At 40.7% G+C, this 27,888-nt stretch overlaps 2 protein-coding genes across 5 annotated transcripts in view; both read right to left on the bottom strand.

Moving 5' to 3' along the window:
- Window positions 1-25: 25 nt before the first annotated feature.
- LOC145456736 (clustered mitochondria protein homolog) lies at window positions 26-22,786 on the bottom strand. The gene is made up of 26 exons (XM_080334842.1): window positions 22,444-22,786; window positions 21,079-21,235; window positions 19,696-19,867; window positions 18,146-18,292; window positions 17,004-17,293; window positions 16,557-16,711; window positions 14,628-14,796; window positions 14,025-14,129; window positions 13,547-13,642; window positions 13,359-13,486; window positions 12,813-13,000; window positions 10,899-11,105; window positions 9,959-10,142; window positions 9,542-9,618; window positions 9,361-9,477; window positions 8,723-8,922; window positions 8,505-8,648; window positions 7,681-7,844; window positions 6,753-6,966; window positions 6,441-6,594; window positions 5,861-6,049; window positions 5,232-5,389; window positions 2,882-3,000; window positions 2,611-2,788; window positions 1,565-1,689; window positions 26-979 (listed from the first exon to the last, which is right to left on the bottom strand). The coding sequence occupies exons 1-26, from the start codon at window positions 22,605-22,607 to the stop codon at window positions 853-855; spliced, it is 4,128 nt and encodes a 1,375-aa protein (XP_080190968.1). The 5' UTR covers window positions 22,608-22,786; the 3' UTR covers window positions 26-852.
- Window positions 22,787-23,647: 861 nt separating this feature from the next.
- Window positions 23,648-27,888, bottom strand: part of LOC145456706 (protein scribble homolog) — a 30,604-nt gene continuing 26,363 nt past the window's right edge. For all 4 annotated transcript variants that reach the window (XM_080334812.1, XM_080334831.1, XM_080334826.1 and 1 more), the window contains 4 exons: window positions 27,296-27,464; window positions 27,050-27,172; window positions 26,388-26,477; window positions 23,648-25,626 (listed from right to left, as the gene is read on the bottom strand). In XM_080334812.1, coding sequence (XP_080190938.1) covers window positions 25,527-25,626; window positions 26,388-26,477; window positions 27,050-27,172; window positions 27,296-27,464 — 482 coding nt within the window. In that variant the 3' untranslated portion in view covers window positions 23,648-25,526. The remainder of the gene's footprint in view (window positions 25,627-26,387; window positions 26,478-27,049; window positions 27,173-27,295; window positions 27,465-27,888) is intronic.

Raw genomic sequence — 27,888 nt, 5'->3', positions numbered from 1 at the left:
ACTTCATGATGATTGGATAAACAAACGATTTTCAAATAGTTTATTTTCGCACACCAAACACGTTTGATTATTATAGAACAAATTACAATTGCAAGTAATTTGATGACACACAAAAATGACAGCTACAAAAAAGGGGATTCCGTAGTCCGAATTCGCAGTAATCGGTGAAATGAGTTAATCAAAGCCTGGCACTTTCAATTCGGCAAGCAATGAAAGGAATCAAATTTGAATTGAACTCGGGTATGCACGACAACAAACTGTTGCGATGGAATTAACGAACCAAAATGTCTACGGCAATATTGGCGTATATGAGCAGATGTATGCGCCAAAGGAGACGCGTCGGGGCACTACCATCTATCACAAGTATATTTGGCGTAGTAGTGCATTATTGAATTTATGAAAGTTCGAGCAATGGTTTTGAATACCATAAAATTCAACAACATGTAAGCTACGCTTCTTCTATACCATATTGTTCTACACAATGCATAGCAATGGAGTGTTCCCGAGAACCAACTAAAAGACAATGCAACAGTAATCACACAAACATTCCATTAGTTTCAACAGACTTTTCAAGGAGCTTGAAAATCAAACATGCGATGCTACGCGTAGCCAGACACAGAGAGAATTCGGCAATTTCCCTTCCAACACAAAGCGAAAACAAACTTAAACTACCTGCAATTGATTGGTGTAGAGAGAAACAGCGATTAAAAATCAATTCTGGTAACATATCGCTCTCATGCTCTTCATGTTCACAACATTGTTATTTATAATTTCTCCGCCGTGGAAAGACACTCATCTGCTAGTCGGAGCAAACTACGTACAGTGCTCGTTTGGCTATTTTATACTTTGACATCATTTGCTTGAAACTGGTTTACATTCTTTCAAACTAGGCACTTCTGCTGTGGTTACGTTGTCCACTGCTGTTTGTTCGGATTCCACTGATTTTTCATTCTGATTCTCGGCGGGTTTGGCGGTTGTGCTGTTACGAAAATAAAATAATGTATGTGTCAGGCAAATCTAGGCAGCTTAAAAATGCCGAAGTCACAAGTGTCGTAACATAGCTGACATGCATCAACATGAAGCATAATAATATTACTGCACTACAAAAAGGTAATTCCTTGAAGATGTGCTGCATTTTGTTCATAACAGGTCGTCACAAATGAGTTGAACTGGACTGTAGGTGTAAGAAGCATATTGCAGCAAGCGGTATCATCTAGCGCAGTGGATCCTGATCTTTTCAGTTCGAGTACCAGTGAACTTTCAAAAATCAAAATCCATTCAGAACAAAAGTATGGAATTGAGCTTTAATTTAATGAAAAAAATTGCCGATGTATTGCTGATATTACACTTGTTATGCGTGGTTCTATTGAAATTTGTACAAGGCAATTCTGTTCAATCTTAGTTTAGAATATTTAGTATTTAGTTCATCTTGAAGCGATTCTTGCCGTTGTTTGCTTAGTTCTGTTTCAAAGCACGAATTTCATTCGGTCAACTAAGCATTTGTTCAAATGTTAAATGACCACTGGTTTATATGAATGTCTTACGCAAATTTAAGGATACTCACTCGACTGTGACGCGCACAATGCCACTGATTGCGTTTATAAGTTCCACGACACTGCTCAGGCTGGGCGGCATAACTTGCAACGGTGGTATCGCAGCTTTGCTGCCCTTCTTGTAAATTTCATTCATCTGAAAATTCGGATCACAAGATACATGGTAACATATGCCGCTACAGAGTGATTGAGACGAGGCAAGTTCGTCAATAACAGTTTCACGTGAGTTGTCAGCATCTTCAGAGCAAAGCCATAAGATACATTGGTATGTCAGATCCTACCAAACACAGTAAACAAATTCAAGTTTGTAATGTTCAATAGAGTGACAAGCAAATCAGTACACAAGATGCCAATGTGCAACGCAGTTGATATCCAACAACAACAATATGCCAACGTGTTATCAGTACCATGCGCTGTGCCAAATGGTTTTGTTCAAGAGACCACTCTGAACATGTTTGCCAAAATTGCAATGACCTCTTACCAGAATAGAATGAAAATAGAATCTCTTCGGGCCAAACAGGAACCAGGGTTGTAACCATGTCACAATGCTCCGAGTCACAAGTCAAATTCACTTATATTGTTTTGACTCGAGTCATTTTCCATTCACCACCGAGTCAAGTCCGAGTCCAAGTCATTATGTTGACTGCTCAGTTTCCAGTTAAAGTCTTGTTAAACTCACTTTATATAACTATATTTGGTGATATCGAATGTTTCGCATTTATAATATACTAATTTTCCTCTCTTTTAGCAGTTTCTGGTCGCATTATCAAGTACCAGTACCAATCAGACGAAATCCCAAAAGGGTGATTGCTTCACAATTCTTCGAAATTACCTCTGAGTCTTGAGTCAATGACTTGGTTCGAGTCATGCGCAATGACTTGAGTCCAAGTCGAGTCAATACACAAATTAACTAAGTCGAGTCAATTCCGTATTTTGAAAAAACGACTCGAGTCAAGTCGAGTTATCAGAAAATCGTGACTCGAGTCGAGTCATGACTCGAGTCATTACAACCCTGACAGGAACACACATGACATGGAACGTACTGCAACCAACTCACCGTTCTCTGTAAGCTGACAGCTTGCTGAGTGAGGTGCCTCAGGAACTCTGCGCTCTCTTTAGTCTTGTCGTGCTCATCGCCAAGCACGGTTTGATACATCTTGTAAGTCTGTTTTTCGTGATTAAGAGCTTGCCGAAAATTTCCCTTACAAGAATACGCCCTCGCGACCAAATGGTAGCTGAAAATTGTAGGATTGTAAATTCATACAGTGGCACATTTATGACGGTAGGGAACTGGGCATAGGAAACACAGGTGTGCAACAGGACATTACCTCATTGCGAGTTTCAAACTCTGTTTTCCAACTAAAACGTTGATTCTTAGCGCTTCGAGAAGGTAACTCAGGGACAGGTCGTATTCCTGAAGACCGTGCAGTACAAGACCGATCGTACTCTGCGCAAAAAAACAGCAATATAAGCAACAGCTTAGGCGCGATAGAAACATAGGCGCAGACCACCTCGTACAAAATGCTCAAACGCCCAAGTGATCTGTGACCAGTAATTAGTAATCAGGCGAATCGATGCGACCTCGTTAGAGACGCTAATTAGAGATTGTTTTATGTCATATTGATTAAAAAGCGACATCGCAAAACTGAATAACATCGAATCGCTGCCAACAGACTTTAACGTGCGAAATTGATTCCCGCTAATACTTGAAAGTAACGATCACAAGATGTGTATCATGTCTCGAGTTCTGAAATACGACAAAGGTTTGAAATCGGTGCCATCGAGTTCGGACATTTTGATTTGCGAAAACTGTAGCCGAGACTGCGTAATGCGCGCGTGCATTTAATTGTTCGCCGGAGATCAGGGACTCGCTAATTGACAGCACTCCCGTACTCTTTGGCAAGCCTATCATACGATTGACATCGTCAATACGAAGAGATTATATGATCGCCATTTACACATGTACAATTGTACATGACCCGAATTCAATTGATGCTATATTGGTAAATTTTTGAAAAAAATCCAAATCCCCCTAATTTTTCGACTGGCTACGCGCCTAGCGTGTGCTGAGAAGCACCACCCTAGATCTCCTCTCCTGACCAGGCGCCCAAATATACGTTCTGCTTTTCTCAAGTCTAAATTATGCATGGCCATATTCGTTTACAAAACCATTCATGAGCTAGCTAGCTAGCTAGCTTCGTGATAGGTAATAGGAGCGCGAAATTGGAGGGTGTGTTGGTGTGTGCCTGCAAATTGGAATACATTTCTGCGCAGATTTGTTTCTCTAACAAGGCTTTGCCAGTGACATTAATCAGAAAATGTAGCAATACAGCTTAAACACCGATATAATGAGAAAACAATTGTCGCGACGAAAGCTACTCAATACGGTGTCACATTCAAAACCGATTCGTGGCGATACTGATTAGAATACACGCTTTCTCATTTGCCACCACCCATATTTATTGTTATCTACTTGATACATTCGTACTCCGAAATTGTCGCACAAAGTCATTTTTTCAGTGTTTCTTTCATTATTAACGTGCAGTAGGCCATGCCATGCCATTGTTAAATATTGACGCATCACAAGATTATTGGTGGCACAAATTCTGATTTTATACGATTCGTTAGAACAGGGACCTTCTTCATTCCGATAAACTTGATTGCTGGATCGCTGGACTGGATTGCTGGACCGTATCGAGAACAACACTATCGAATATTAAACTATTAGGCATTAGATAGACAGTGGATTTCTATTGGTAAGATCGCGGTATGCGTCCGGAAGTGGAATTAATTCTAGCCCAGGGGTGGGCAATCCGCGCCCTTGGAAGGAAATTTGTGCGGCCGTCAACATGTACTTCAATTAGTATGCGTTGGCGGCCGTCGACATGCAGATTGAATTTACGAATTGACCGATGAATTCCCAAAATGGTTCGCGAACGTAAATCGGGAAATGCACCAATGTTTTAATCATCAAACAATTGCCGCGATGCGAGTTGGGCAACGCGAAGCAAGAAACCGCAATTGACAATTACTGATTGGCTGCGCGATTTCGCGTTTGTAATTATCATTATTGTCAGCTTGAAGCATTCGAGCGTTGTGTGTTACTTGCAAGGCCAGTGCGTAGTGTATTTCGTTACTCACGCGGGGCATTGCGCGTGAATAACATTGATGCAACTGCAGATTCCGTCGGACGGACTGGTAGCGCAGGCCGCAGTTACACTTCAAATGATCGTACCGTTTTGAGATTCCATTTAATAACTCGACTGCATGGTTGAATATTAAGGACTGCAGGGCCGATATTAAAACGTCATGCGAATGGTTTAACTCTGCACGTACACCAGTAAAGTGCGTTTTCGTGCGACGATGACGTCATCGATATGGAACAATTATGACGTCACAAGACTTCGCCACCTCGTAAAAAAATAAAAGTCAGCGCCTATGGATAGAAAAAAGGTTGCCCTCCTCTGTATTAGATTCTGTGCTCTTTTCGACATGACGATAAGTGCAGTGGGGCTCAGGCATGGGCACGATTTTTTTGACCATCGCCAGTCCAAAAAGGTTGAGAACTGCTGATCTACATATAATGCAAGAGTACGATGATGGTAAAAGATTGAAGCATAAACAGTGCTGTTCAACACCGGACACGCCACACTAGCGACATCAAAGAAGCAAACGTACGTTGATTTGAGCCATGTCAGGATGATCCTCCCCGAAAATTACGCTCATGAGGTATTTTGCACGGTACAACAGCCGTAAGGAAGACAGGATTTGCGAGTTGGCAAAGCAATACACGGCCAAGTTGATGTAGGCAAACATGGTGGAAGCGTGATCGATACCTGAAATAGCAATTGGAATACAGTTCAAGCAAAGACATCAGAACAGAACAGCAGATTTAAATAGTGCAAAATATTGAGTTCCATTGTAACGTTCTCAATTTTAACAGTACTACATTAGACTGTGACCACTGACTGGATAGTCAGCAGCAGAGTACTCAGATTTGAATGAAGCACGCAAAATAGCCGTACAGGCGTACACACATATTTGGCTCAGTTTTACAGTCATAGCACTTTACCTTACGATGATGCTTCCAATAGAAAGGAAATTACGGCATATTGAACAGTAAAATTCAGAGTCAAATAACTATTCGGTTACAAAATGTCAGATGAATAGCCACATGGGTAATAAATCAACCAAAATAGGTGTGTGACAAGTTAGCTTTGCAACCACCGTCGCACTCTTTGTCACAAGTGTACGAAGTGCCTATAAGAATGATTTGAATAGCTGTCTGCAAAACTACATTATCTTACCCAGAACACGCTCAAACATGATCAACGCTTTTTGCTGGTTGCAGACAGCCTCCGCGTATTCGCCGGCAATATATTGCAACCGAGCTATGCTTCTGTAGCACGTAGCGATTTCGAGATGCATCGCTCCGTACACGTTATTGAAAAGTCCCAGGGATTCGGTGATGTACTCCACTGCTTGTTTGAGGGCCCCTGAAATTCAAAGTGAAAGAATCACACATTGTACATTCAGCGATATCCACTTGGAGGTTTTGCTCGAAAAAGCGGAATTAGTCTGTATACAGCCGGCACATACCACAGTAGCCCAGAAGGTTTGTAGCTAATGACATCCAATTACAAGCAATAGTTTAGCACAACTAGAATTTTTAGCAGATTGGGATTAACCAATATTGATTTGCATTCAAACTCATGTCAGTTAATAACTTAACTTGGTTCCATCAAGTTTGCATAGCTTCTTTAGAATAAGATCATTAGAACACAGTGCCGGATGAATTACATCAAATTTTTCACCAGTAGCTCAAGTTTTGAATGCTAGCTGAATATACGCTGGTAGCGGAAACGTAGTCGGCAATTTCACACAGACCTTGCTGTATCTTAACTTGGCCCGTTGCAAAGAAGTGATACGCATCAGTAGCTCTCGGAGGCGAATGCTTGACAATCGGATATACGTCAAGGATATCGTCTTCGGTAAACGTTGGCTTGTGCTTGTTGATATAATCATATTCGCGAGACAATACCTACAAAACGAGATAGTATTTTAGTGCAATCACAGGTCACAATAGTTGTATGGACTCATGGGCCCAAGTTGACTAGACCAGGTGGTAGAATTATATCGAAGACAACCAGTAAATTACGGCTTCTGGCTTACTAATTGCCGATGAGCAGATGTAAATACCTGGATTCCGTTCTTCAGGCAGAAACATCGCAGCATCACACCTCGCGGAATTTTGTACTTTTCGAACAGCTCGTCCGTGCTGCTCACGTCGGTTTCGTGATCAAAGTAATCTTTGGCTTCTTCCGAAATTTGACTCCACAGTGATGAAGGCGTCAACTTGCTCCAGTCGCTCCTGACATTATTCGACTTACCCTTCTTGCGTCTCTTTTTATTGCTGTGAAAATGAAGCAGAGGCATTTGAAATAGCGGTTTAAATTCAGGTCATATGAAATGCCTGAACCAGAAAGCCAAGATATAAGATAGAGTGTCCTTCAGCTTACTTCAAGTGTGGGTTCGCCACAGCGGATCAGTGCTAATTGATCTAGTGTTTCGCCGAATTTTTTTTCAGGATGACAACGGTGCCATACTGCCAAGTATAACTAATTGAGAACTGATTCTGTCCGCGAATACCAAATGCTGTATATACTACGCAAAAATCTGTTCTGGGTGACTTTTACGAGACTCGATCATCATACGTCATAAATTGCAATATACTTTCACACTGTTCCAGTTTTTGAACCAGCTATAAAAGAGAGTCTGCCATTGCGTTCCCTCATGCTACTTTTGTAGATGATACCAAAGTGGAAACGGGCATATATCACTTTTCTATCCCACATCCCAATTAACTTTCATACTGAAAGTTGGCCTGTTGATTCAGGTCATTTATCAAATAGATCAGGACTGCACTACGACTCAATTTCAGCTCCCCTTGATAATTTTCGATAAGCATTGGATAGAAACAGCGATCTTTTCATTGATATGTGGGCTGGAAGCCAAGTCCATAATCGAACACTTTCAATAACCGAGACGGAAGCAGTAGAAAAACATGCACTGTTCAGAACCAAAAACAACAACTTGCCGCATTCAAAAGAATGAAAACAAGTGGTACCTGCTTTCCTGCTCTACTGACGGCGCCGAAACTTTCGAGGATGACAGCAAGCAGTTCAAGAAATGAACTATTGCGGCGCATACGCATGCTTGAGGTACACTTTGTAGGTAACTTCGGAATAGATGGCGAACGCAACGAGAGTAGAGCTCTGTCGTACATATACGCTGGAAAAAACGACCTTGAATTAGAGCTATAGAACAAAAGACCTAGTATAGCGTATTAGTACTGTTTAACTAATCGATTTTGCCTCAGAATCAATAAACAATTTGAAAGTTAAGGGAGCAAAGCTCTGTGTTTGAACGTTTTTTGTTACATTACGACTAGGTCAATAATTTTCATTTTTCGTCTCGAGAAGTGAGAGCTAAAGTTTGGAATGCGAGTAAAAGTCAATTACATGCTTTGATTTTGACCACTTTATTACAGATTCCAACAACTTTGAACACACCGACTTCAACATTCCTGTAAATCTACTCAATTACATTATTAGTTGTTATTGCTTGAAGAAATTGCACGCGCAGAAAGAAATGAAGTTTGTGAAAGCGAAAACGTAACGACCTCTGCAACTGCAACATCACTTTTAGTGACGTTTAAGAGCAATTGGTTTGATTTTAATGTAGTTGCAGTTGCATTTTAACAAACTGCGACTCCAAAGAGTGTTACAAAATGTCCGTGACTTCATCAAGAGAAAATGCAGAGTAACTCCGACTCCACAGCCCTCATTTCGACGACACACTAATACAATTTGCACTCAAAGCAAGATTCCTAAACATGATTTCAGGCTCTACAAAAAAACGTGCGCACGACCAAGACGCCTTCAAAATTACCTTAAGATAAGTTAGCTGGCTGTTTTCCGGCAGCATCCGCAGAATCTTCCCCAAATATCGGATCCCGATTCCTCGTTCGTGTAACACGTCAACCAAAGACTGCCCGTCGACCGGAAGAATGGATTGATGTGCGCATTCCCTGATCTGCAGACGAGGAAAACAGGGCAGTGAATAATAATGAAATCGGAGATTGTGACTGGCAGGCCCGAGAATCTTACAAAGGTGGGAATCTGAACGGCGACCAAAAACTCGGCGGCTTCCTTTACGAGATCGACTTGACATTTGACTTCTTCGTCGGAATCGGCGCTGCGCACGGTCCTTGTGTACAAGTCGGGGTTGAACCGCAGATCAAACTCTTGATCCGTGCACGAACCGGCCTTTCTGGCAGCTTGCTTGACGACTGTGCGATGCATCGAGCCTAAAAGATTTTCAATAAATATTCCCATGTACACAAGTACACAAAAACATGTGATCAAAACTGGAGACGATCAAACATCATTGTCGCAAGACATACCATCACATTCACCCACCATCAGATGTTCAAAGTTTCTGCTGAAAATATGCCATCAAGTCTTCTTCCATTTCTTGTCATATTAATGATACAAAATCAAACCGTTTTATCAGTGGTACCCAAAACTCTACTTAAGAGCTGAATAATTCAAGCATTATCAAATCTGTCGCTGACGCTACTAAAGTGGAAGTATAAACTTGTCAAGCATCAAAAAGCACTCAATAATTTCACCGACAAGGTAGATTGAAAAAGCTAAGTGGTAATAACAAAGTTAACTCAAAATCTCATACCTTGATAGTTATTTTTACTTCGCTACTAATTAATATATTAATCAACAGCCCATACCCGTGTTGTGTTTGACAGACTCCGCATCAGCAACACTGCCAGAGGTTTCCGATTCAGGCTCGCCAACCTTCTCTTTCGTTTCTTCAGACTCTTCTTTAGCTTTGAGCTCGGGTAAGCCTGAACGAAAAACGGCACAAATGAGAATAATGTGGCAGTCTCGCAATACACAGTACGATCCCACTTTCTTCTTTCGACGACCTCTCCATGCTTCTCAGAGCGAAGATTTGAGACGCGCAGCTCTGCATGAATTCAATGTATCTGAAAAACATGAGATTGGAATATTCCTGAATCAAAATAATTCATAATTGGGGCAATAATGGCGTAAAACACTATGGCCATGACATCAGTTGATTGCTACTGATGTTTTTGAAGTTTCACAATTGATTGGAACAACCAATTTTTATCAAATCAGCTCGTATCACTTACATTACATGACATCCAGGCCTTGAGTAGCTAGGACTTGATGACACTAAAACATTCGGGCTGCCCATGTATACCATTTTGATTTCAAAATATCTCATTTCCCTGTATTTTTGTCTCTTACATAAACGAGCACATTAAAGAAGCATTACAAGCCCAAGTTTTGTACACAACATACTTCTGTTCTGAATAGGCTTCGACCAGTTCCGGACGAAGCGTGGCAAGGCTGTGCCGGTGTTTCTTGGGAAATCCTAGCTTCTTGCAGTGTGGCAGAAGATCGTCTTCCACATCGCCACCACGGAAATTCACGTCGGGCGGAAAAGTACGCAGCAAATCCAAAACGTAATGCCTTCCGTCGTTTCCTGCAATGTTCAAAGAAATGTGTCTGACTGCCAAAATTCAAGATCCAAGATCCTCAAAACTCGGCAGCAAGCGCTAGGACAGTGGTTCTCAAAGTGTGGGGATAAATGGCTACGGGTGGAATTTCGTGCCGCGATCTCACCGGAGCTATGGTTTGCATTTATTTCTTCTGATGATGCTTTGTACATGTCAACTTGTGATAGGCCGACAGCGCAGGGACGGACAAAGTATTGTTGCACAGATTAGCCGACATCGCAGCAACTTTTTTAAGTAGCTTGTCAGTTGTCATCAGTTACTGTCGTACGAGGTTGCAGAAGAAAAAAACTTACAGAAGTCCTGATCTAAATCATATCAACATTTCACATGCTTTAAGGTGCACAATGTTGTTTATTGCTCGGTTTTGCATAATCAATCGCTAATTTCGAGAATTCAGGCGTCCACAAGCACCGAAAAGACTGGACACATTGATGTATATACGTAGCACACAATGCCAGAAGTTTTGTGCAATAAAAATAACACGAAGGAAAAATTAGTGACAAGAACCTCACTGAATCAATGACTCTTTTTTAAGGAATCATGTTTCATAGAACTATGTTTCATGGAAGTACTACCGTATAAACATAGCATAATAACATTAGAAATGCATTTCTTTCGATGTGCGAGGGTCGCGAGACCATAATAAAACTCAGATTTTGGTGGCGCTACGCAAAGTTCGAGAACCACTGCACTAGGATATGATATTCGACAAGATCGCCTACCTGTGATTCCCTTGCATTCGACGGAAGTTTGAATCTCTACCGTCTTCTCCGAGCCGCCCTCTCCGCTCACGATGGAATGTTTCAATTGCCGCAATGGCTTGGCGACTTTCTCAATCAAGTCTGTGTATTCCTTGTCCGTCAGAACATTCTTCCCGAAATCTATCGAGCCGTGCACGATACTTTGCTCCTGTTCTCGCTCAAGAATTCCTGCAATGGAAGCAGAGTCGTAACGCCCTCAATTGGTCCGGTCAGTTATCTCATTGATGAATACAGACTGAGGCTGATACAGCCAGAGATCGGTCGACGCACTAATCGAAGAGGTGGTCAGTAATGCTGCATTGCTTCTTTTTTCAAGTGTCCTAGTTTTCTCTACTATCACTACTTACTGAAATGGTAGTATTATCGACTACTTCCACTTATATTTCATTCAATAGTTTCGTCGAGTAGAAAGTAGTTTTTGGATAGATTTCATGAGTGAAATTGCTGTGAAAGTGGGGCGACGCAAGCCCCGTACGATGTCGACGGAATGTAATTTCATCAAAAATTTCAACTTTTCATCGTTATCACGCGTTAGTCACTGAAATACATCTTGGAATTTTGGAAAGTATTTAATTGTATATTGAAGTTCTGTACCTCCAAGAAGCTCTTCAAATTTTGGAAAGTGAAATCAACAATAGACCAGGGTTGTAACCAAGTCACAGGGCTCCGAGTCACAAGTCAATCTCGTTTTTATAGTTTTGACTCGAGTCAAGTCGAGTCATTTTCAATTCACAACCGAGTCAAGTCCGAGCTCAAGTCAGCGAGCAGACGGTCGAGTCCGAGTCTTGGTATTATGACTCGAGTCCGAGTTCAAGTCATTGTGTTGACTTCTCAGTTTCCAGTTTAAAGTATTGTTTAACCCACTTTTTATAACTCCGTTTGGAGATATCGAATGGTTCGCATTTTTGAAATACCAATTTTCCTCACTTTTCGCAGTTTCTGGTCACATTTTCAAGTAACAGTACCAATAGACGAAATCCCAATAGTGAGGTTACTTTATTATTCTTCGAAATTACAATGAAATGTCGGTCTTGGCCGTCTGTGTCTAGAGTCATGCACAATGACTCGAGTCGAGTCATTTCCGTGTTTGGAGAAATTGACTCGAGTCAAGTCGAGTCCTCAGAAAATCGTGACTCGACTCGAGTCATGCGTCGAGTCATTACAACCCCGCAATAGACTAACAAAACTATTTGCGATACATATTGTCAAGCTACATACTTTTTTAGTTCTTCTCATATCTTTCGTTATAGACAGCTACCTGAAGCACTTTTGGTATGGTTCAAAAATTAACCAACTGCTTGGGCAGAAATTTACCGCATTACTTCAACTTGAGTACGTAAAACAATCACTTTGACCATCTCCGATATACCACTGCAGTTAATCAAATATCTTAATACGATATCTCGGCAAATTTTCGAAAATGCCACGGACCGACCAAAAAAGATAATCAATAACCTAATGAATATATTTAATAGCCTGACAGGATAACTCGTGTAGATTAGTCACACAGATTCCCTACTAGAATTGACTGAAGACTTCGTAAATCAAGTGCTGTTCCTAATATTACTGGGCTGGCGCATTTATAAGGCATAGCAAGCAAACCGTTACGTTTCTATGACTTTCGTGAAAATACACCATGCACCATGCTTGATGCGCAACATTCAACATGATTTTGCATTACTTCCACATTTGAAAGGATTTGGTGCCATTTATCATGTCTATATAAAGCTGATAAAAGAGGACAAATGCTATGAATGTTAGTTAAGATCACAGCCATGACTCTAAACATTAAAATTTGGACATGCCAAGGAGTGACGTAGTTAGTGTACCCTAAACCTGGCACATAATTCGGGCATACTAAAAACAATTTCGTACCGGGTATGATTGATTGTGCGGTGACTCGGTATCCGCGATAATCCACGACGACCGTTCCAAGCAAGTGCAAACCGTCGGCGTCCACTGCTTGATAGGCACGGAGACCGTTCAGGTCTGCGAGTGGTGCGTAAAAAGCAGCGTGATTGCCGCCCAAGTCTTTGTAGTGATCTTTCACGTCGAAGCCGAGACTGAGAAAAATATTCGACCGTCACAAGAATGCTCAGTGGCTGCCAAACGCCGCAGTGTCCAATCATCGATATACCTTGATTGATATCAATAATTCATGCGGTATGATTTTCTCCACATTTTGGACTTGGCAATGGCTGACAGCATATTTACACATACATAGTCTTCAAGTCATATTTAACAGGATTTCATATAACAGCCAGAATTATTTTGACTTGGAATTTCAAATTTCTAGCTAGAGCAGGATAGATTTGTATTACTTGATTTGGCATCTCCCTCAACTCCCATTACATCAAGATGAACAAAAAGTAACTCGGAGATTGAAAACGTCATGCGCTCATTGCATCATGACACAGCTACCTGAAGAAAATGTTATTCCATATGAACATCTGCATTTTCTTATCCTCCCCGGGGTTGATCGGCATAATGTTTCCATCAATCACCATCACAGCGCCGCGCGTCGCAGCAGCCACGAAATCACAATGCGCCTGCAGACACATTGAAATCAGTTAGTTACATGGGATAATAGACAGTCAGACGCTGTATACCTTGAACATGGCCCTCTCCCGTATAAGTCTCTCGGGTAAAGAGCTCTTTGGAAGTTCCCGCGTCGCCGCCAATTCCTCATTCCAATCGCGAGACGCCTTAAAATAGAGGGTAGGCTTGAGAAGTAGTTTTAGCCGGCAGAAAATTGAAGCATATTTAATATTAATTCAAATTCATCGAGTTGCTTACACCAGGGGTCGGCAACTTTTTTCACTCTGTAGACCGGCTTCAATACAATTTTTTTGCGTCTCCAAAAACCCTAACATTTATTGCAAATCATACGCTTTGAGGTCCCCAAGCGACGCAGAGAAAGGCGGTAACACCAGTTTTTTTTTCAATCTTTATCTTGACCACTTCAGTTAACTTGGTATATGAACTTTTTGTGGTCTGGCTCTAGTCCACAGAACCCAGGCTTACACGAAAAATACACAATAATCGATGGCAAGATCTACAAATACAAGATTCGGATTTCATTCCGACCTGGCCGGGTATATTATCCTCGATAGCCGTTCTTGTAGTCATGAAATCTTCAGCGTGAATATGATTGACCTGGTGTTCTCTATACGGAGCCGACCAAGCATGAAGCTGGAAATGAAAGCTCGGTCAGTGTCAGTGTACAAAACAAACGAAACAGGATTGTATGCTCTAAACTGGGAGCTGTTTATAAATATCTTGCTAAACAGAATGCAACCACCAGCAACCTAGAGATACATGTCGCGGGGCAGTTAATACCTGTGTGAAAATATATTTAGACGAACAAATGGTGATATCATCGACAAAAGACAGACAAACCGGCAAGCGATCATCATTTCTTGGAACGAGAGTGCATATAAGCGAGCACAAAGCCAAAACAAGATCTATTGTAGCAAATCACTCCTTTGACATTATCCCGATTATGGCCCATGAAAGGTGAAACAGGGCTAGTGTGGCGCGATACGGATAATGTTACTTCAACGATTACATTTTACACAAATGATTACTACGCCAGACAATACAACCCCATTCAGTCGCTTTTGTGCCTTCCTCTGGGCATTGTTCGGTGATATTATGCCGGCCGTATCATATTCCAAGTGGGAAACTTACCTGGAAAGGTGTTCCGATTCGTTCGAAAATGTGTCTCGAGCAACGGATCTTGTTCAGTGTTGGGAAATTGGCTTTGAACCCGGCAGAAACTTCCAGTAGCAGATCGATAAGCGAATGGTACGGGGTCGAAAACGTGTCGGGTTTGGGGTCGAAATTCTGGTGATCGCTCCTAACGGCAATAAAGACAGTGGAAATGCCAGGTGCGATTCCGATATAGCATTAAAAACAACAATCAGATACACGGACAACCAGATGCCCAACGGGCACAATTATTGTCCATACCTAATCGCATAATAGAACAAATCCACATCCAAACAATCCCCTGTCAATTGTGACTAAAACACACGATCAAAATCACATTTCAGGATAGACATTCATCAACAAACGAACGCCATCATCATTATATACACACGCAGCTGTCATTTCATTTCTAATACGTGTCAATCCTGAAAAAAATTAATCCCCAGGACACTGTAATAGTAAAGGCTTCTCTACACGGCAAGTCGCTGGACCAAACCAAACCGGATTTCTTTAGTCTGTTTTATTATGTCTATGGTTCACTGAACATCGATTTGGTTTCTCTCCTAATTCACGGATCGGTTAGGAAGCTATCGCTCAGCGAGCGATCTCGTCGGTCTGCGGGACCGTCGTCTCGTCGGGAAATTATAGTTTCTGTGGAGTGGAGACGGATATCGTATGGTTTAGTACACAGTATATAGTATAGTATACAGTATATAGTGCACAGTATAGTATATTGTATAGTATACGGATACATTATAGTGGTATAGTATATAGATATATTATAGTAGTATAGTATAGTATATGGATATAATATATAGTATGCACTAGTATACTATACTACTAGTATAGTATAGTATACTAGTATAGTATAGTACAGTGCTCTTCAACCGGGGTTTTCGTACACCCTAGGGTGTACCAAAATTTTATAAGGGTGTACCACTCACATGGGGTGTACCAGATCCGAGTTAAAATGGACCGATGGCTATATAGCTATCACAACAAACAGGCAATTGTATGCTTCAGAACATCAATATGTTGATCGGGCGTGCATTATCGTAAAATATGTTCATATCAGCTGTACGAGCTTGTAAGATATATTCCTTTTGGTGTATCATAAGCATTTGTTTGTGCACATCACTTAAATGCTGGTATGGACTTTTTGATTCCTTTTGGAGTAGAAAATGATGGAGATGACATATGTTCCGCTTGCAATATCCGTCTATAATGATGCTTGAGGAGACCACTGCGACGGTTCAGAAATATTGAATTTGTACTTTCTGCTGCGGTCATTCACATCGTACAAACAAGGGTATTCCTGAACAGTTCACACGAGCTTTTCTTCAACGTCCATTTCGCGCGCTCTGACAAAGTCGACTGACCTACTAAGTTTGATCATCCGCTAGATTGCGCAAACACGGCGGTCACGGTCCATCGGACCGCAGACAGCAAACCGTGTAGATGGAAACCACGGCTACGTTGGGTTTGGTTTGGTCCAGCGACTTGCCGTGTAGAGAAGCCTTTACATGCATCTAGCATTACATTCAGGCTTGGGCAACAGAAGATGACAACAACAACAATACAGATTATGTATAATTCGATGAAGTAGACTATCAGATACATATGCCGGATAGATATGTATCGATTTAAAAACTACCAGTAGCTTAAGTGATAATTGAATCATTATGTTCACTATTACATGATAACAGTTTATTGAGTCTTTCGGGCGATAAATTTGCCCAGAACCTTTCCGTCACATAATTGCAAGATGGGCCCACAGCACGGAATACAACTTATTGACAGTTTATCATTAATGGTACTAAAACGCCACCGAAATATCATCAGACAACAATTTACAGGAATGTGCTGTGCTTAAACTCAGCATGATCAGGTTCGCTTGTTCGAACTCACTTGTTAACATAAAACCCTTTCGACGACGAGGTAATATGGAGATGCTTGTCTTCCAGAGTGATGATGTAAAGATAGAGTAGATCACCGTGCAATTTACGATTTTGAGGAGGCGGGTTCCACATGCTCAGGGTCATTACTTTCAGGCAAGGTTTCACCTAATGCAATATCGATTCATCAATCAATGTAAAACAGGCGAGGATTAACCTATCGTCCACTTATTCTATGTTTTTCGGAGAATTAAATATTTATTGCACCAAGGCAATTTATACAAATAAATATGTATATAGACTATAATGATATCCCTTTAGATGACCATGGATGCCCTTGGATCAAAATTTTACTGTGAATAATAAAGTGTGAGAAAAATTACAATTCAACATTGGCTACACTGGACAGGCAACTGTTGACATGATAAAAGACACGGTGGAATGCAGAAAAAAACCATACCTTCACAGGGTTTTCTAAGTGCATCTGGGTAAGAGACGGATCTTGTATTCCTGGCATGGCGTGATCAGGCGGCTTGTACATGACCGGGTCAACCTGTTTCGGTAGTTGCGAGAGCAACGTCTTGTAACGATACAGCTTATTGTTTAAATTCCGTTTGTTTTCATCATCGGAGTCGGACTTGTTTCGATCGGACTTCTTTTTATTGTTGGGGCTGTTCGATCGAGAGTTGTGAGTCGGAGAAGATGGAGACTTGGGAGAGGAAGAATTGGAGTCGCTCTTCGCTACTGCTTCTAAAAAAAGATGGCCCCATATGTGACATTCTGCCACGATCATTGGGGAAATGATAGTGTTCTTTGTTTTGTATTTTGAAAGAAAATCACATTCAACGACTGAAAATATTAATCCCGATTCACAATACTTTAAAAGCGGAAAATGTTAGGCAGGATCATTTCGTTGTTGAAATTAACTATTCCGCGGAGAGCAATCGGCAAAAATGTCAAGTTTACCTTCTAGCTACGATTACTGCGTACAACTTTTCTACCAGAAATGGTACAAGTAGATGCAGGTGCAATTTGAGCACAACAACTACTATGAAAATCGGCTAAAAATACATACATGGATTCCAAGACAGGGTCATGGTCCCAAGAAAAAACTGAACTGCATTGCAATTGATGGATTGCAGTCGATTTGAAAAGCCACTGGCTTCCAAATGCTACTAGGTTTAGTAACCAAAGACTACAGAAAATCACAGATAGGCTACAGTATATTTATAGAAATAATATTAGATACTAAAAAACAGCCGAGTATGGTAGATGTATATATAGGCTATATATGACATACAAAAATCTGAATGAAAGGAACTTTTATATAAACCCTACAATGATTGAGTAATTGATACGTTGACCTAATTATTTAGGATTATTTCCTATTCCACTCATGTCAATGCTGTGCTAAATAGATTACAAGACCATGCACAGTTGCACACACACCGTAATCAATGTCGCTTTACAAGCAAGAGGCATAACTAGTATAAATTGACTTTCATAGACAGACAAGCATGTGACTCAGAATCAGTGTACGCTAACAACACTACACTATCTTCTAGTTATCACTTCTAGATATAAACTGATAACTTAACTTACCATCACCGACGTCTGTAACAGTCACCAGGTTGATATAAGAAAGGCTGTGGCCTTCCGTTCCCAAGTGAGCTTCTTCAAAATCCAACGCATTCAACAGTTCCCTCACATGCCGTAAATGAAATTTAGATTCCCGCAAACTGTATGGCTCTAAAATTGAACACAGATCATTCATACAATTAAACACAACAGAAAAGCTGAAGCACGGAAACTAGAAAAGGTTCTTGGTCGAACAGGCCAATGTTGGGGCCAGAACAGAGCAGGGTAGGAAGGCAAAATTGCCCATAAAGTAGTGTGTGCTTAGGACAGACTGTTGATAAAGTTGAGGGGCCTATTGCTTCCAAAATTTATGCGAATGTGATGCTAAACCTAATTTATGAGTATCGGTAACTTCAAGTAATGGCAGGCTATTCAGGCCATATATGTCCCTTGCTTCTCACTTTGTTATTCAGTAACATTTTCAGTTCGATTTGACTTTTCATGTGAATTTCAGATTCAACAGTTGGTGATTCAGTAATCCTAGTTTCCGACAATGCGAATAATTGTAATAATGGAATATTGGTTCACCAAAAGCGCACTGCACAATATATTTTGTAGTTTGATAACAACAATTGAACTGTACGAGTGGCAATTTCAATTATCCTTTCCCTTGGGGATTTCAACTTCCTGAAATGTCTGTAGTCAGCCAAATTGAGCCTTGGAAAACTGACCACGTGGTACTAGAAAGAGATCCCAGGCATTGGTTAAATACCCGTAGGATTTTGGAATAGGGTCTAAAAATGTTATAATTTTATATAAGAATTTACTCGAGAAACTATGTTACGTCTCTTGCACAGACACTCATTTTATGATCTTAATAATCCTGGTGAAAAGTAAAGTTACTTAAAGCAGACATCTCTATTCATAGGTCTACAGAAAACAAGCCCATCCACTCTTAATCAAGATTGGTTTAACGACAAATGAGAAATCTATCCCAAGTTATGGAGTTGGAAATAAAACGAAAATGATTTTATGGACTGCACAGTCAATTGAATCACGTCAAATCGTTGATAGAACGCAGGTTCGTATCTTAGCTCCCAACTCAAGTCTGGCGCCGCAGTCTAATCTACTAATCAATTATTAAACCACCTGCCTTTATTATAATGATGGAGACGGATAATGAAATGGGGCCAGGCACGTTTCAAATGATTATGAGTAACTACAAATCACTCATCAGAAAGATAATTACCAGATAAAATAACTACTATACCAGGATGTTAGGATAGTATTTCAACAGTAAATTAATTGACACACAATATGTGAGACTATCTGCTCATGTCCAATGAAAATACAAGTGCAGTTAAGCCCTAGAAAATATTCAAAAAGTTGGACGCTCAGTCCTCAGTGCCAGCAACAAAGGCCATTCCGAAATGACTGGGAAATGCCGTGCCATACATCCCAAATTCCGACTAAAAAATCCAGACGTGCCATACATCCAAAATCCGACTAAAAAATCCAGTAAGAGATTACAAAATGACTAAATCAGCAATCATCTAGGTAAGTTGCGTTCTGACCTTCCACAACTTTAATTTCGCATCCTGACTTCAAATCGGGTATGTTCTTCAATTCTGTGAAATTGTCCATTTTCACACCATCCAGCTGCAAGCTGAAACAAGTTCGGTGACACGTGGTTTCGTGGTCCATCAGAAGATGGTGCAGCTCCTGCACTATTTCTTGCTGGGAAACCTGAGAATATGCGGAAGAGGTCTGTGAAATTTACATCCCAATCATAGTTAGGGTATGCTATTTTCAGATTCTTTATGCTTTACACACGACACTCTCAAACGGAAATGTGATAGGCGGCCGAAATTTTCAAAAACTGATATGAAAGGGAGAGATGACGAAAACACCACATCAAGCAACATATCCTGTCATCAAACAACTGTATTACATTTTTGGTGTTCGGCACACTTGTTCAAACAAGGTACCGACATTACAAATATTCCTTGAAACCACCAAATATTTATTTTAGTAAGCAACACGCGGCAAATTTCATTCAATTAATTTACGAGCTACATCGCATCGCAATATCAAGACTTGAAGACATGTTCATTCATGTTACTAGGAATTTTCAAATTCAGAAAACTGTACAGAAGGGTTCAAGCCGCATTTCGCTATCTCTTACTTGCTGCCCAACATCACATTACGGTACTCAAGAAAATGCCATCATGTGCACTGGTAGTTCTCAAATATTCAGGTAGATCATTGCCCACTTATCGCCACCAAAATCCAGAGGACATTAGTAACGGACTAAATATACTCTTCTATAGTAGGCCTACTTGTCTGCATATTATTTATACTTCAAGAGTTTTGACACAAGACAACCAAATTTTGCATACTTAATTTTGTTAAGTGAAAATTTGTTTTGAGACGCATTTTAATCACTTTTATGAGACAATGAATCGCTGGATGGGCCTAGGTGCACGTAGGCATTATAGTTCAAATATATTGCTATTAAGACCAAATTTAGTGAGGTGAAAATACATTGAAGCCTACTGCCTTAGCACCAGTGTTCATCAATCAAATATCCAACTTCACAAGAAAATGAATATAATGGCCTGGTGAGACTTTGCACCCCCCTATTACTCCCAGGAATTCTCACCTGAATCACCTCTAAGGGATTAAAGAACTCAATTTGAGAACTACTGATAACGTTACTTCCCCAGATGAGCTTGTCATGTCATTATTTCTACACCTACACCAACTAAAACAACGCATACATAACACAACATGACTTGTTAAGATCATCAATCACACAAAGTGGTGTCAAGTCAACATATAGTATCTAGCTCCTATGTTCTTCTCATTATGTAAATGAGCGATTGTAATAACACAAGTTAAACATGTCCGAACTGCCTAAACGAGTTACTGCTGCTAATCGAACATTGAATACTTACTTGAACTTCGAACGATTTTGCATTCGGAGGGGAAACTGTTAGCGACAGAAGACTGTCCTGAAGTAGTATCATTTCATTTCCATCTTTCACTTTGATGGATTTATTTTCATCAGGTTCAGTCATTGCATTCTTGGTGTCTGCATCACCTTCCGACGGTCTGTAAAGTTCAGTAAGAATGTATACTTAATTAAACTCAAAGGATTAACGTTAGAAACAGAGGTTGGAAACTATAGCAATGACTGGGGAAATCGAGTGTTGTCGCGTATTCGAGGAACATTAATTGTGATATTACAGTATAACAATGATTTGCAAAGTTCAAACATGTACCTTTCACAACATCAGAATGCACTAATACACTATTCAACATTTGAATATATTCATCAATCACAGCTAAGACTATATAGTGCTTCGTTATGATGCCGCTATACAAAATGGTCGTTTCTATGAACATGTACATATCAATACTTCATGTTTTCTGTAGGCCTACTGTAATAAATCCAATCTCAAGCTTTAACGATGGGAAGAAGTGTCAAGTTTAGTTTTTGTGTTTCTGTTTATTACCTGAAAAAAAAAAACAGAACTACAATTAATTCGGAGTCAAGTGGTAATACATGTGCCAGTCAGCTCTATAATGAGAGCCATAATAAAAAACATTAGACTGTCATGATTTCATTTCAAATGATAATTTTTTCCATATCACAAGTGTCATATATATAGGCCTATCATGAAAATGATCAATAAAAGTCGCACGATAGTGATAATTAGCATTATAGTGTTGTCTGGATCTGGTTTTTCAAAGCATTAAGAATTCATCAGCAATTTCTAGTATATTATCCTTTTCAAACAGTCCAACACTGCATCCAAAGTTTAGTTCAAGTTTAACATTCAGTGACCGAATCACATCTTATATGCAAGGGAATTTTGAATGAGATCAATTGCCATATATAGTCAAAGGCAGTCAAACTTCTTATAGATATGTTCTCATTATAAACTCGATCGACTCAGCTTGCAATATAGAATTTACATCACGGAGTTAATTCATCAAAATAATAACCTCAATTTACAACTCACAGTAGACTGCACAAAATACAGTCTAGTCTAAGTAAACAGTCATGTATTTCCAGGCCAGGTGTACTGTTGAGGAATTATTAGATGGGTTGTTGAAAGAAAATAGCTATTGTGTGCAATACAGAAAGTGACTATAAAGAGACAATAGGCTACAAGAGTACAAGGGAACTACCAATCCTTCTTGGGATACCGTACCATACCTATCAGTCAGATTAAAAGTTTGCGTATGGTGCTGGCGAACCAGAACTACACACTCTAAATCACAGTTACTCGCGTGCAACTCATCTACATGCTTACATTTCTACAGTGGTTACAATGGCCTTGTCCATGTCGTCAACATCGTCACCACTGTGAACAGCGGAATCATCCGATTCTTCTTTGACGTCAGGCGTTACTGCGTTTTCAGAAGGCTTCGCGAGATCCTCAACAGAATCAACAGCAGCAACTATAGACGCGGACATAACTTAGCATAAATGAACTGTAAGTTTGCACATCACAATACGAGGCTGAAGCAGACATTGTTTACGTTTTGCCACGCGAAAATTACGCATCTACCTTCACCTGCGCTAAAAGTTCTATGCACTCCTGGTTACTTGTCGGGAAGACAGTACGCAAATGATCGAGGGATTGATGGCCACTGGACATCCGAATACAATGTGAGCCAGAAACATACTGGGCATAAGCTATACTGCTGAGAGAAACATTCAGGCTCCAAGGCACGCGGTCACCTTGAGAACACGTGTGACTGCTCTCACTCTTTCGCAGCGGCGCGGAACGATCGATTGCACTCAGCAAGTTTTGCTAAATTTATCACCGCGACTTGCTGCGTTCGTGCCTGCTTACTCAGCCGTTACCGGTGTTTGAACAACACTCATACATAAAGTTATAAGTTATTGCGTCAACCTGTTTGCTGTCTCTCGATCTTGCATCAAAATTCGGGGCATTTGATCCACGCCAGCATAAAGCCGATGGGGAAAACTAGTATACCCGTAGCGTACAGCAATAGAGTATGGTTAGTTCGATCACACAAAACATAACTATAGTATTGACCATATTGATCAATATTGGATATTATTGACACACACACGCAAGGCTGCTTCTAAAGCACCGGCCAAACGGAAATACGAGCATTCACCTACATTACGCGTGTCCTCAGCGCTATTGCATCATCAAAGCTCTCGAACCAAGAATATAAAGATAGATGAAATGACGTCACGTAGTGACGCAAGGATGCGTCGCGCTCTCTCTTATCGAGTTATGTAAACCTCGAATTCGAGCGTTACGCAACCTATCAAGGGAATACACCTACCCCTAAAGAGAATGTCGTTGTATGAGCTCCGACTACTTACAGTCCCGCCTACATCTATAGGTGTGGAACGGAATTACGCAGTAACTAACAGCTGTTGACCTGAACTGTTAGTACCAACTGCTAAGATCGCCACTATATCGTAGGAAAACTGCGAAAATACCCACCTCCATAGACGCGAGTATGAGTGCCGGCTTATAAGTAGTAAAATTTATTCAGTTAACACATTCACTTGGGTGATTGAGAAGTGAGCATGAGCACGCACAGTATACCTTTCAACATGTCCGGTGAGAAGGTATAGCTAATAGGCATCCAATAACAGAAGTAACAATTTCTAGAAGCACGCAGTCGAACGAACACAACAATAAAAGCTTGATTGTCCAATCACAACAAAAACTTCAGCAGATCGACTTCAAACGCAAACTTTTTCAGAAATAAAAAATTGACCGTGCAGTGAAGCAGTTGAAAACTACTCTTACTTGGGGCTAAATTATCGTCCCGATTGGCAACAAGTATCAAGACAAGTGAGACAAAAACAAACTACACAATTGCTACTACACGATAAGTGGAAGGTGTCGAATAATAGGTTGTCAGCATGTGTCGGAACCAAAAGACTTTGCGGCAGCCCGTATCGCATAACACCCCAGAAAACAAAAAAATACAGAAGGAATATTCATCATCACTCCAGAAAGACTTCGTTGGGCAGGTTCATATCCAAAGGTATGATCGTATAAATGCGGCATGACAAAACATTGCCAAACAGCATTAGAACTTGCTGGCAGAGGTGATCTAAGTAGTTGAGATTTCTACTAAGCAGAAGTGATGACATAACATTCTACTCGATTACAAGCAGAAGACTACACATATTTTCAGTAGTCAATCGAATTGGCTCCTTCTGAAATTATATTGAGTTACCATGATACCGGGGATAAATGTTTCACCTGGACTAGGTCATATCCAATAACTGCCTTCTGTTTTTGAAAATACAAAGTGTGAAAAGTATCCAGCTTTTACTCCAAGTCAGTGAAGTAAAAGTGTAAACTTGTAATTACTTGAGTCGGACAAGTACTTTGCTACAGACCACCTCTGCTAGTTTGTACACAATTCGTCAAAAAATCAACACCACAAGACTACGGCACATCTGCCTATCCCCGAACGAAAAAAACCAAACGCTTCGCTACGATCTTTGGCATTTAAATCCGAGGGGCGTGCAGTTCATTGAAAAATACATCATTGCCGCAATCGTGAAGCATAAAACAACAGGAAATAGACGGTAAACACACACACACAAGAAAACAAAACTGTGACAGTCCTACCACGAAGAGGTAAACAAATTTGATTACATGTATATGAAATGAATTGAAAGTGTAACAGATTGAATTGTACATTAGTAACGGGGGATACACTAATAAAATTCTTTGCTCAAATCATCTAAAATAGCACGGGCGTGACTTACCTGTTAGGCTCACAATGCGTTAAGGGGTTACGGACTGGCTACAGACCGTCGTGAGTTGAGTTAGCGTGATGGCATCGCAGCGAGACGATTTCATTTTCGTACGGTGATACTTGCGTTCATATTTGTACACTTGATCACGAAGAATTCATAGTTGGCGTTATCAGTTGGGTAAGGCGGAAAGTTTAGCAAAAGAACGCGCGCGAATACACGCGTGTTCGAAAAAACGTCGGGTGTTGTTACTAAAAACCAGATAAAATCATCAACACGATGCGTTCAACTTACACAATAAAAGAACACGGCGTCGAATCAATACACAAAGGAAATGACGTACTACTGAAATTCCTCGCGTAAATTCATGAGCTCGACATCGTTTCATTTCATAACAAAAGCTAGCGCGGCTTGCACTCTTTTTCTTGATAAAACACGCGATAAGAACACCGAAATATTGAAAAGCTAGACAAGAAAACAGAAGAGCACCGGGTACCAAATTGCGTAACATAGTAAACGTAAGGCGATCGATTCACGTAATCTCGGGCGAGATTGTCGGTCTCTTGGCGACGAAGACAGCACCGTTCTCGGCAAGACGGCAGGGTTCCGCTTTGGCGGCGTGCTAAACCTTTAGCCGTACGAGCCTCGATCGCTAAGTCGTTTCTGAATCATTTTCTCCTTCGTGATCACCATCTGTGCTTGCAGAGCGTCGTCTTCAAACGACCGTAACCTGGCGGACATTGATATCGTCAAATCGGCATAGTAAAGCAATCATAGCTGCTACCCCAGTAGAAGTAGGAGCAATGACATGAATTTCTACTCAATTACAAGGAAAATTAGAAATTCAAAGGCCCGATAATTACTCGAGTAGTTTTGGAGTAGATTTGGCATGCTTTAAGCAGTTGATCGGAAATGCGACATGCATCTTCGCGACTAACGCAGAATTACTTATGACACTAGAAAGAGGAATAATAATCGAAGCTATACTCAGTTACTGTGATATGGGGGCTGTTTCACGGGATTCTCATGACAAGTCTACTCTACTACAGTTCTAGTGATGCGAGCGCATTAAAAAACTATTGTCTTCTTTTCCCAATCCAAAGTGTGAAAAGTTAGAAGTTTCACCTAAACGACTGTTTAAGTAGAAGTGAAAGTCATCTCAAATCATGAATCATGACCACTTGAGTAAGTAATACTAAGTAAAAGTCTGTTTTCTGCCCCATATTTACACATTCTTCTTCAATATCGGTAGGTCGGAAGACTATTCCCAGCGATTTCGACTCCTTCCCAACTTCTTGATTGTATTGACTGCACGTTTCAACATATTTACCACACAGCAAATCACGAGGCATCCGCTCTACAAAATTGCTTTACGAAATCAACGGCCGTGCCATACACATTTTTTATGATCAAGAATCAATTTTTTTCGTGAGCTATTCGGCAAGACTTGTCAAACAGTAACCAAATCGCAAAGAAGTGTCGTAGACTCACAATTCCTGCCTCTTTTGCTGCCTCACAATGGCGTCATGGGCTCTTCGATCGGCTGGAGACAATTCTTTTGCGGGGTCGATTGCATGCGAGCTGAAAATCAAAACGTCCCTTCATGGTTTCAAAGTAAAAGTAAAGAGACAGTGATATCGCAAATAACTAGCGGTGGAGGGTGGAGTACTCAAGTTCTACCTACTTGCACTGCTACTTCCAATCTTGCCCCTATTACCGTAACTGAATATACATTTGAAAATTGCACCTATTTTTAGTGTTGTTAGTAATTTTGCACTAGTAGTATCGTCACAATGCACCTAGAGATTTGGAAAGTTGCGTAAATGCTAAAAGTATGTGGCCGCTCAACAAAATCTACTTCGTGGAATCATTACCCCTGTACATTTCAGACCTCCATTTTTACTTAGACTTGTAATTGAGTAGAAATTGGCATTACTAAATTTACTTAGACTAGAATAGAAACGCTGACTACTTTGACCATAATAAGACATCGTACGGGAGCGAGCATATTATTGAAATGCTCGCAAGGACCAATGGAGAGAATTGGCTATTTTCACGCACTCTGAGCAAATGTGTGAGTGATCTGGTACGGTGTATTCATGTGCAATTGAGATCATCAAAAAAATCCTGCCCTCGAAGTGAGGAATACTCACAAAGGCGATGGGTCGTTGAAGAACTTATTGGTTTTGTCCATGTCCATTTCCAACGATCTTATGGCGTCGCCATCTGATGGAGACTTGACGGAGGCTCTCGGTATGAGACGTTCTTTCGCAGATCTGTCAACAAAACCGACTAGTCTTTGCGCGGTCAACGACTTTGACAAGACGGCAGAGTTTATTCTATTACTACTACACAGGACACCAGAGCCTGGTAGCAAATATCGCCGAGAATCCACTCACAGGTTATGCCTTTCTGGTGTTCTGTAGGACGGGCTCTTCTGCGTCGGCGTACGCGAAGGCACGGGTGCTGACATCTCTTCCAAATCGTGAACGACGTCGTCGGCGCCGTCGATTTCCAAGTTGAGAGATTTTCGAATGTCCTCTTTCGACAGCGAGCCAAATTTACGTTCTGCGGATGAACACAAGGTAGAAAATTGAGCACTGAATGGGTCCTAGAATTTGTAGCTCGTACGCATCAACTCTACAAAACGAGAAATACAAAATTATAAGTTTTGAATTTTATAGTTTTGACTCGAGTCAAGTCGAGTTATTTTTACCACCAAGTCAAGTCCGAGTCCAAGTCAGAGAGCAGCGGGTTAAGTCCGAGTCACACTGTTAAGACTTGAGCCACGAGTCAGTCCAATTCATAGTGTTTACTGTTCAGTATCGAGTTTAAGTCTGGTTCAACTCATTTCTGTGATTACCTTGGATGATATCGAAGGCTTAGGAATTATAATATACTGATTCTAATCACCTTAAACATGTTTATACCAACAGAGGAAAGACAGTATCTGGGTCTATCTGTCAATTATCTGTCCTGATATACGAGACTT

Source organism: Botryllus schlosseri, chromosome 2 (genome assembly GCF_051294905.1).
Source record: "Botryllus schlosseri isolate E-star chromosome 2, Bs_hap1, whole genome shotgun sequence".
Classification (NCBI taxonomy): Eukaryota; Metazoa; Chordata; class Ascidiacea; order Stolidobranchia; family Styelidae; genus Botryllus; species Botryllus schlosseri.
The sequence above is the reverse complement of the archived record's forward strand: the minus strand, read 5'-3'. Positions and strand labels throughout refer to the sequence as shown.